Source organism: Falco punctatus (assembly GCF_963210335.1).
Source record: "Falco punctatus genome assembly, chromosome: 19".
NCBI lineage: Eukaryota > Metazoa > Chordata > Aves > Falconiformes > Falconidae > Falco > Falco punctatus.
The window spans coordinates 3,596,367-3,606,458 of record NC_137599.1 but is presented as its reverse complement, the minus strand read 5'-3'; the positions used below and the strand labels follow the sequence as shown (position 1 = coordinate 3,606,458).

The 10,092-nt window shown below is 65.3% G+C and overlaps 3 protein-coding genes across 3 annotated transcripts; all 3 read right to left on the bottom strand.

Annotated features, from left to right (window-relative positions):
* Nucleotides 1–54: 54 nt before the first annotated feature.
* VPS25 (vacuolar protein sorting 25 homolog) lies at nucleotides 55–3,172 on the bottom strand. The gene is made up of 6 exons (XM_080370023.1): nucleotides 3,006–3,172; nucleotides 2,712–2,857; nucleotides 2,566–2,619; nucleotides 1,892–1,980; nucleotides 1,318–1,393; nucleotides 55–749 (listed from the first exon to the last, which is right to left on the bottom strand). Exons 1-6 carry the CDS (start codon nucleotides 3,050–3,052, stop codon nucleotides 637–639), a joined length of 525 nt encoding a protein of 174 aa, XP_080226149.1. The 5' UTR covers nucleotides 3,053–3,172; the 3' UTR covers nucleotides 55–636.
* Nucleotides 3,173–3,599: 427 nt separating this feature from the next.
* Nucleotides 3,600–6,410, bottom strand: RAMP2 (receptor activity modifying protein 2). The gene is made up of 5 exons (XM_080370022.1): nucleotides 6,396–6,410; nucleotides 6,114–6,264; nucleotides 4,973–5,083; nucleotides 4,509–4,611; nucleotides 3,600–4,038 (listed from the first exon to the last, which is right to left on the bottom strand). The coding sequence occupies exons 2-5, from the start codon at nucleotides 6,172–6,174 to the stop codon at nucleotides 3,783–3,785; spliced, it is 531 nt and encodes a 176-aa protein (XP_080226148.1). The 5' UTR covers nucleotides 6,175–6,264; nucleotides 6,396–6,410; the 3' UTR covers nucleotides 3,600–3,782.
* A 131-nt stretch (nucleotides 6,411–6,541) lies between these two features.
* On the bottom strand, nucleotides 6,542–10,076 carry LOC308055718 (uncharacterized protein). The gene is made up of 5 exons (XM_080370021.1): nucleotides 9,303–10,076; nucleotides 8,784–8,822; nucleotides 8,584–8,610; nucleotides 8,133–8,274; nucleotides 6,542–7,939 (listed from the first exon to the last, which is right to left on the bottom strand). Exons 1-5 carry the CDS (start codon nucleotides 9,379–9,381, stop codon nucleotides 7,561–7,563), a joined length of 666 nt encoding a protein of 221 aa, XP_080226147.1. The 5' UTR covers nucleotides 9,382–10,076; the 3' UTR covers nucleotides 6,542–7,560.
* Nucleotides 10,077–10,092: the final 16 nt, after the last annotated feature.

Here is a 10,092-nt window from a genome sequence, read left to right as displayed (position 1 = left end):
ACCGCTCTGTTTTGTTTCTGATGGAAAAATAAAGATAGACAAAAACATCCAGGCTGCTCTATAAATACATCTCATTTTAATTACTTCAAATGTAGTTCCTTGGCATCCACCCCCACCCCGCTGCACAGCCTGCTTTGCAGCAAGCACATTATCAGTCTGCCACTGAGGTCTTCTACAGCACCGCAGCGACAGCAAGTTCCTCGCACTTGCTCTCACCCTGCTTGGCAACACAGCAGGGACTGCAGAGCCTGAAACGCGGCTGCCAGGAGGGAAGGAGATGCCCTTTGAGGCCAAGCTCAACCAGCCAGCTGAAGAGACCGCTCCGTGGCCTTTGCAGGAACGGGGACCAGCAACTGGAGCAGTCCCATTATTTCACTTCTGGGTGGTCCCTCTCAGAGCTGCCTAGAGCAGCTTTAGCCTCTCAAGCACAATCAACAGGGAGAAAAGACAGACAGAGGATCTCTGAATATTTCTAAGAAGTCACATCTTTGGAAGGCTTCGCTGACTCTCCTTGCCCCAAGAAATCCCAAGTATGCAGCTGCTTGCAGTCATGGCTTGAAACCAGGCCAGGAGTGCAAACCTTCACAGCGAGAACGCTTCAGCAGCCAGGGAAGAGTGGAGCGGCAGGGGCTTCCATCAGAAGAACTTGACGCCTCGGCCATCATCCAGCGTGATAATTTCAGCCTTATGCTCTTGCTGCAAGGCTTGCAGAGCACGGAGCAGCATAGTCTCATCCAAGCCATGGAACTCTAGGGAAGGACAGATATTGTCATTAAGAGGGGGAGGGAAAAAAAAAAAAAAAATCACATCAGGAAACAGGTTTACAAACTCCCAGTGCTGGCAGTGGCGTAGCACTGGGCTCTGAAGAGCGCTTTCAGACTCCAGTGCCATAACGCTACAGCAAACCCAGAATCATGGCAACACTAACAGACTCATCACTACATTGCTGCATCAGGAACAAAGCCTGAAGGTCAACAGACAGAAGGGAATGAGTCACAGCAGTCTCAAAGGCAGTGCAGAAGCTACGCATAAAACCAAAACACTCCGCACCTCAGGCCAGATAAAAAGCTGGGCACTAGGGAGGCTTGCAAGGTGGGGGAAGGTTTAAAATGCAAACAGTGATAGCAAAGGGAGATGTTCATGCAGTGTGGTAAAAAAGCCTTCAGAATGGCATTTGCCAGCGGTGATCGGTGTGAGCTTGCATAAGCAATTTTAAAATATGTAGTCTACAAAACTATGATCTGACAGTCAACTGTTTACACGCTCAAATCAAGTGTGCTCTGAAAACCTGCTCCGGAACGTAACACATGACGTTACCTTCATTCTCTGTGTCATCGCCACTGGCTAATTCATACAGCGTGAATACAGAGTTGGTCAAGCCATTCTTCGACACCTGGAAACGTAAAATCAATATAGCAATTCTCCTCTGTGTGATTTAACATCCTCGGCATGATCTCTTGTACACCTCAGTACAAGCGAAATGGCACGTGAACAGCACTCGATACTACACTGGAAATGTTCTGGGGCACTGGAGAGTCAAGAAATGACACCTAGGGGAACTAAGACAGTTCCTTTCCCTGTCCCTCTGCTCTTTTTGCCCACGTGTTTTGCAATAAGGACTCGCTCTGTCCTCACTACGGAACAGCCAACTGCAGTGGGAGCGGGTGACTGCATCCGCTGCTCAAACTGTGTCTTACAGCAAGTAAAAAAAGCTGTTAACCTCTCTACGCTTTTCTGCAACAGAGAGATGTGGAAGAAGTAAAGTAAAAGCAGCAAGGAAGCAAGAGAAAAATATTACAGTGGTCTTTTTCACAAACGGCAGCCGATACCACCTGTCCTCCCGGCCACAGAAAGCCTGGTCTGTGGGGCGAGACAGCTTCTACGTTCTCACCCACTGATAGATGAGCTTTCCCCATTCTTCTGGTCTCCTCCACATGATCAGAAAACTGGTTTTGTTCTTATCTAACCATTCCAGGTTCCCTAAAATCAACAGGGAAAAGGTACATAATCAGAGCACAAGACTATAATAATGATCAAACCTGTGGGTTTCACAACATGTGCTAGACATTATACCCGCGGGGAACTTCAGGCACCTGCCTCTCACCACCATGAGACTACTCACGCCAACTCCCCCAATATTTCTACTTGCACAGAAATTAATTTCTATTTTTCCAGCCCCCTCTTCCTCCCGCAGCTTAATCTGCCCCAGGCAGGCAGAGGTTTGGGTCCCACGTGTGGGCTGTGGGCAGGGAAGGCCCGTGGGACCCTGCGTGGGGAGCAGCACGGCCCACACCGGCAGCTGGGTGAGCCCTGGGCCCAGTTCCCAGCAGCGGGATGGAACCTGGCCAGTGGCTGTAGCCTTCCTGCCCCACCAGCTCTGGGCTGGGTGGGCACACGGGTAGGCAGACCGGCACGTGGGTGGGCATGCTGGCACACAGGTGGGCATACAAGTGGGCATGCTGGCACATAGGTGGGCACACAGGCAGGCACATGGGTGGGCAAGCGGGCGGGCAGACTGGCATACAGGTGGGCAAGCGGGCAGGCAGACTGGCAGACGGCACCCACCGTTCTTGCGGAGCTCCTCCAGCACCACCTGGATGGACTCCAGCGGAAGCTTCCCTGGGCGGGGGGTTAAGGAAAGGCTCAGCGGCCGCTGGAGGGAGGGGAGACCCCGGGGCGGCAGGCGGGGGGCACCGGGCCCCGAAGGATACGCTGCAGGCGGTGGTTGGCGAAGAGCGGGCTGTCCTGGGCCTCCCGCACCGTCATGGCGGGCAGCCGGTGCCGCTGGCTGTAGGCGAGCGCCAGCGCGCACCAGGCCGAGAGCTGCTTCTGCCGCGTCTCACCGTTGGGCTGCAGCCTGCGGGGCTTCGCTCAGCGACCGGGCCAGGCCGCGGGGCTCCGCGGAGGGCCCCGACACCCCCGGCCCGGCCTAACCCCAGCCGCGGCTCAGCCCCGCCTCCCACTCCCACCGTCCCGCCCCGCTCCCGGCCCCGGCCCGCGCTCACGTGAAGAAGGGCGGGAAGCTGTACTGCCAGGGCCATGCGAAGCTCATCGCCGCCGCCAGAACCGCCACCGCCGCCTTCCGGACCGGACCGGCCCGCCCCACCCCACTTCCGGGCTGGCCCGCCCCACTTCCGGGCTTCTCCCGAGGAGCCCCGCCCTCCCCGCGAAGCTCCGCCCCATACAGCTCAGTTCCACAAAGCCACGCCCCTCTAAGCCACGCCCCCTCTGTGGTCCGCCCCAACTCCCCGTACTTCCGAAGCTCCGCCTATCGTCACTAAACCGCGCCCCCTCTAAACCACGCCCCATCGGTGGCCCGCTCCAACGCCCTGTACTCGCGAAGCTCCGCCCATCATAAACAAACCACGCCCCTTCGAAAAAGCCTTCTTATGAAGCCCCGCCCCTTGATGGAGCCCCTCCCCCTCGTAGCCCCGCCCCGCCCGGACGGCGGCGCCGGCCCGGGGCCCGGCGCGCTTCCCCACCCGCGCCCAGCGCCTCCCGGTGCCGCCCCACAGCCAGCAGCTGCCGGCGAGGCAGAGCGGGCGGGCGGCGGGAGCGAGCCGGGGCCCGGCGGCGGCAGAAGAACCAGTGCCACGCGCCGGGGAAGAAGCATTTAATCCCCAGCCGCGGGGCGGGGTGCACCACCGGCGGCACGGTGGGAACCGGCCGCCCTGACACCGTGTTCCAGGAGGCCCCCCGGGGGTGGGCGAGCGGCCGGTTGGCCCCACAGCCCGGGGGGGACGGGACGAGCAGGACCCCCAGGGTCACCGCCAGCTGTGGCGCTAGGGCTGGGCCTTGCCGTCCTTGCTGCGCCAGATGACCAGGGTGACCAGGAAGGGGATGAGGCAGATGGGAGCGATGATCATGGCCAGCAGCACGTCCTCAGGCGGGTCGAAGTAGACCTGGTGCCCCAGGGTGCAGTTGTGGAAGTAGTGGTGGTGGCTCTGGAAGATGTACTGCTCCGCCAGCGCGTTGGGGTAACCGTAGTGCAGGCGGTCAGCCCACTCCTCCAGGCAGGCCTGCAGCTTGCTGTAGGGCCTGGGGAGAGAGCCGTGGGGCGCTGGGAGGGGATGGGGATGGGGGCATACCGCGTGGTTGCAGGACACCGGAGGCACGGACTCCCCCCCTCCCCGGGTGGCCATCCAACCCAGCAGCACCCTCCAGGCCACCCGGGGCTCACCCTGTGCCCCGCTGCCCGCACCAGCTCTGCCCGGAGCTGCTGGAGGGGAAGGTGGCCCTGGGCCAGAAGGTGGCCTTCGGGCCAGGAGCTGGTGGCCCAGTGGCATAGTGTGGGAGCTCTGTCCCAGCCAAACTCTTCCCACTGTCTCAGGAGCAGCTCCACTCACGCAGCCCTGGGGTCGGAGGGGCCACAGGCAATGGCCCCACCAAAGTGACCCCATGTGTCGCTTCCCCAGCTGGGGACACCCCCAGAGTCAGCCAGAGCCCCTGCCCCACCCCACCCCCAGCGCTGCCCGGGGGGGGCTCTCAGCTGTCCCACCACCCCATACCTGCTGATGACTTTCCACTCGCACAGCTCCGACGCCGTCACATTCATCATCAGGTGAACGAAGCCTTCCCAGCAGCTCTGCGTGATGTTGGCGTACACCTCCTCTGCAGGGGAAAGGTGCTGAGCGCGGGCAGCACCACTGCCAGAGCCTGTCCCTGCCTGCGGCTGCTGCCGCCTGACACCCAGCCCCCAGCCCCATGCCCAGGCTGGTGGGGAAGGCACAGGCGCGGCACAGGGCCAGACCCCAGGGTGACGCCCAGGAGCACAGTGGAACAGCGGGGCCAGCTGCCCCCAGTGTGGCCAGTGCCAGGGAGGGTTCCGTGGCACAGTCTGGCTAGTTTGGGGATGGACGGAGAGCACACAGCCAGGGGAAAAGGGGGTCACCCTGCGGTGCAGAGCCAGCCCTAGCCAGGGCATCGTTGGCCCCATGGCGCTGCCTGGCCCTCACTGAGCCCCGGCACTCACCCGCAAGCTCATAAGTCCAGTTGAACGAGACCATGGGTGGGCTTGTCTCAGTGACCTTGCTGAAGCCCTCTGCCTTGGTGTCCACGTGGCAGAGCCCGGTCCCCAGGAGAGCTGTGGAGGGAAGGGGCCAGGGGTCAGTGGGGCATGGGCACGGGCAGGGCTCCACGTGCAGGAGCTGCCCCGGCAGGGCTGGGTCTGCAGTGGGGAACTTTCAGGGGTTCCTGAAGTTGGGGTGCTGGGAAGAGTGCTGCCCAGAGCCTGGCATGCCGTGGGGCCAGGGTGTCCAGCCCCCCATATGGGCAGGGGCTGTGGGGAGGGGGCAGCCAGGCTGCAGGCAGCTGCTTGAGGGCGCAGAGGGGCTGCGTGGGGGCTGTGGGCCCTGGGTCACAGCACAGGGGCAAGCCGTGCCCCCCACCCATGGGGAGCCAGTGCAAGGGCTGCCCCATTGCCCCAGGCAGCTGCATCGCAGCCGGACAGGGCCAGGGCAGGAAGAGGAAGCGCGGCACTGCCGGAGAGCCCCTCCGCCCGCCATCTGCCCCACACCCCGCACAGCCCACCAAGGGCCTGGGGCATGTCCTGCCTGGCCCACCGGAGCCCCACAGCCTGAGGAAACTGCCCTGTCTGTCTTCTACCCACGATGTGGGGCAGTGATGCCAGTTGCACGGTGAACCACCTCGGCAGGTCCTGCTCGCGAGGAGCTCCGGCACAGTCAGGCACTGGCCAGGGGGTGCTCCCGGGCTGCGGCGAGGGCAGCCCACCCCATCCCGCTCTCTGTTCCCGACAGCCTCGTCCAGCCCCTCTCTCCCCACATACGTGCGGTGCCGTGGCTCCTGTCCCAGCCCATGGCTTCGTGGGGCTTCCCAGCTGCTCCCGTGGGTCATTGGCAAAAAGACCGGGGGTGAGCATGGCAGGGGCTGCCCCACAGCACCCACTGCCCGCCTGCCACCGGCCCCTGGCTGTGCAGGCGATGGCCACCCCAGCCACCCTTGGTGCTGCCCGGCTGGCTGCACACCGGGGTGGGTGGTGGGCTGGGCTGAGCTGAGACCCCGGCCTCGGGCCCCACACGCGGCAGGGTGGCTGGGTGAGCGGTGGTGCGAGGTGTGGAGCCCCTGGCCGCCGTGGCCACCCCCGGCACACTTACCCCAGAGCAGCAGGAGCCCTCGGGAGAGCCGGCTGGAGCCCATCTGCGTGCGTGGTGCCATCCTGCAAAAGCCTGCCGGCTAACGACCGGGACAAGTATTTCAATGGAAATAACAGGAAGCAACTCCTTTCCTCTGACAGGGGCAGTTTGACTACAGGAGACGTGTGAAAAATGAGATTGCTGAGCGCTGCTTTAAAGCGGCTCTCCCGGCAGGACCCTGCCGCCGCGCTCCACCGTGCCGGCCCCCGTGGGCATCGCTCCCGGTGCCCGGGCAGCTCGCACCTCACCCGGTGGCCCGGAGGCTCCGTTCCCCACGCCGCACGTCCAGTTTTACGAGGCTGCTATTTGTTTACTTGTGTATTTCTCTTTAATCCTGTCTGGGCTGGGTTGTGAAATCCCTCGTCTCCTGTGTGGAGGGCAGGCAGCCCGGCAGCCGGGGGGAGTGGACGGGGAAGCGTAATGTCCCCGGACAGGCGCTGCTGCCTGGGCACGGGGACAGCAGGGGGACCCACGGCCCTGACACCGTGTGCTCGGGCTCATGCTGACACCTGCCCCATAGCCGACAGCGTGACCTGCCCGTGGGTGTGCGGCTGGATGCAGGCAGGGAGGTGGGGAGAGGGCAGAGACTTGGCCGACATCGCCCGTCCTCGCCTCTGACGCTTTCCTCCTGCACCACCCAGCCCGATGCCCACCGGGCTCTGCCGGAGCCCCTTGCTCCCACCGCATCCCCACCGACGATGACCCCAAGCCCCATGGGGCTGCGGCATCCCCGCCTGAGGACCAGGCTGAGGCCGGCTGAGCTCATTTCACCTCTGGCCTGGAACAGAGCAAGAGCCCAAAATCTTCCCCTTTAACAGCCAGCCTGCGGGACACAGAGCGGAGCGGGGCGTGATGAAGGCCAGCTCGGCCGGACCCTCCCTGCTGTGGAAAGATGATCTCGCTGGGCTTCACGCTCCCCGGCATGCAGCCTGGCAGAGCCGCCTGACCCTCCCCGGGACGCGGCGGCCGCTGCTCCAGGGCACTGCAGGACCTTTCACGGGCGAGCAGCCACATCTGGAAGCCATCAGGCCCTGGCGCTCTGGGGGCCGCAGGCTCGGAGCCCCCCGGTCCTGCTCTTTGTTGAAGCCAGCGGAGCCTCCGGCCGGGTGGCAGGAGCCTCTGCCAGGGAGACACCCAATGATCTCAGCGCGGTCCTGGGGCCGGGACGGCCACCCCCCTCCCCGGGTGTCCGGAGGGGATGGGCAGGGATGGGATGGGCAGGGACAGGATGGGCAGGGACAGGAAGGTGGCAGCCAGCCAAGGCCCAGCCCCCAACCCCCCCACCTCCCCTGCAGCCTGGCATCCCCAGCGTTCCCTGCCAGCCCCCACCCCAGGGTGCTGAGGAAGGGGCTCAGCCCACACAGGGTCAGGACACAGCGCCCCAGACCCTCCTCCTGACACTGCCCCCCTACCCAGGGCAGATACAGGCACTCAGAGCCCCAGGTCCAGCCGTCCCTTGTGCCACGGGACCCACTCCAGCCCCAGGAACACCCAGACCCCCGTCCCAGCTCTGCCTTGCCCCCTCACCCTCAGCCCACTCATTAGTTCCCAAGGCTGGGAGGGAAGGGGGCTGTTGCCAGCCTCTCACGGGCATGGGGGCAGGCAGGGGCTGGGCAGCTGCCCGCCGGGGTTTGAGCCCCTCTCCGGGCTCTGCTGAGCGTGAGGGCTGCTGCAAGGGGCACGAGGCAGCTGAGCCCCACGGCCACAGCCACAGCCATGCCAGGGGGCAGCGCGCCCAGCCGGGGGGACCCAGCCCCCGTGCAGTTGGTGAAGTACTCAGCGTGGACCTGCAGGAAGAAGGTGTCGAGGACAGTGTTGGGCCAGGGGCAGGAGAGCAGCTGGGCCAGCAGCTGGGTGCAGCTGGAGAGCTCGCTGTAGGTGCTGTGGAGGGGGCAGTGTGAGGCCAGCCTGCCGGGACAGGGACACATCCACCGCAGTGGCCCCATGGCAGCCCCGCCACCGCAGCTGACGCCGACCCACCTGCTGATCTGGTCCCAGCGGCAGCGGCTGCCCTCAGGGATGGCCATGAGGGTGGCGTGGAAGGGGGCCCAGCAGTAGAGGGAGATCCAGTCCTGGTAGGTGTCCTGGCAGCCAGCCGCCCCCCCAGGCACCTCCAGCAGCCCTGCACAGCACCGGCCAGACCCTGGGATGCCGCCCTGCCCCCAGCTCTCCCACCAAGCCCGATTTTGGGGGGGCTGTTTGGGGTCACGCCTGGGAAACACTCCCAGTTTAGCCCACCATGGGCAACCCATGCAGGAGTCCACCCTGTGGCCCTGGGGGTCCCACGCTGGGGCTGCCTGCAGCTGCGGGGGCCCCATGGACTCAGCCAGGCTGGGACTGGGGCTCTCGTGAGCCCAGCACAGGTTGCATGGGGCCCACCATGGGCGGATGGGGAGGACAGCCAGGGTCGCAGGAGGGCAGCTCTACTCACCGTCCTCGTCCAGGTACAGGTAGTGACCTGGAAGGACAGATGGTGCTGTCAGCGCCGGCAGGACCCAGGGGACCAGGCGAGTGGGGCCCTGTCCCCCAGGGGTGCAGACACCCCCTCTGCCAGCAGCAGAGCCCGCGGCCGTGGCAATGCCCAGCAGCCGGGGCCAGAGCCGTGCTGGGCCGATGGCACCAGGGTCTTACCTTCGTCCTCGAGGTCCCCGTACTCAGCATCCCCGTGCCCTGCAGCAATGAGACGCAGGGTGCCAGGGCTGCACAGCCAGGCACAGCCCACTGCCCAGCCGGCTTTGGGGCATGAGCTGGGGTGGTCCCAGCACACCGGAGACCCCTCCTCCTCCTCCCAGGCCAAGCAGAGGTGACTGGGCCAAAAGGAGGGAAGGGCAGCCAGGGCTCCTGGCTCTGCATTGGCCTTTGCCACCAGGGCAGAGCAGTTTCTGAGCAAACACCAACCCGTGGGCAGGGAAGCACTCAGCAAACCCTGCCCAGAGCATCCTCTGACGATGGGGGGGCCAGGGGAGCTGCCACCCAGCACGGATGGGGTGGGATGGGGTGGGGTAGAAATGAGCCAGGGACCCGGTGGGGACTCGGTGCCCAACCAGACCCTGTGGCCGACACCCTGAGTGCCTCCGCGCAGCCCCTCCGGCTGCCCCCCCCCCCCCCCCCCCCCGCCCTGCAGCAGCTCCCACCCCGGGCTGCCCTTACCCTGCTGGAGCAGAGGCAGGAGCAGGGGAAGGAGCAAGGGAAGGAGCCGGCAGCGGAGCAGCCGCATCCCGGGGAGCATCGTCCCACGCCGGGACCGCTGCAGCCGAGCTGGGGCTACGCCCGCGGATTTATCCCGATCCCCGGCCCGGCTCCGAGCCAATGCCCGGGAAGGTCGGGAGGACACCGGGCTCCCCCCGCCCCCGCCTGACTCAGCGAAGCTCCGAAGGCATCAGATGCGGGCCCGCGTCGGGGCCACCTCCCCCGCGCTGAGAAGCGGCTCCCCGGAGCCTGGAGCGCCCGGAGCCGCGGAGTCAGCGCCCTGGGGCAGCCCCCAGCCCCCGTCCGACGGGTCCCGCTCCCCGCCGCCGGGGCCCCCGGGGCAGGAAAGCCGCCGCCAACAGCCGCTTCCTGCCCGGCGCCGCCGCAGGAAGCCCGGGGCCCGCCCGGCCCCGCCAGCACCCCGCCGCGATACGGCACCCGCCTTCCCCGTTACACCGGGCCCGTCGCTGCCTGCGCCGCGGCCCCGGTGGCGGGGATGGGGAGGGGGGACAGAAGGTCAACCGGCATCACCCCTCGTCCCATGGGACCGAGCAGTAGGGTCGGGTCATGGGCGAGCCCACGGCACCGAGCTGGTACCGGGGCGGGCTGGGCACCGGGCTCGGAGCCACCGGGTCGATCCGTTCCCACAGCCGGGGGCAGGGGATTCTCCGGGCTGAAACAAGACCGCGGGACTTCACCCGGTTTCTGCCGCTATGGACCTGCGCCCCGCCCCGCCTTGGGGCGATGGGGC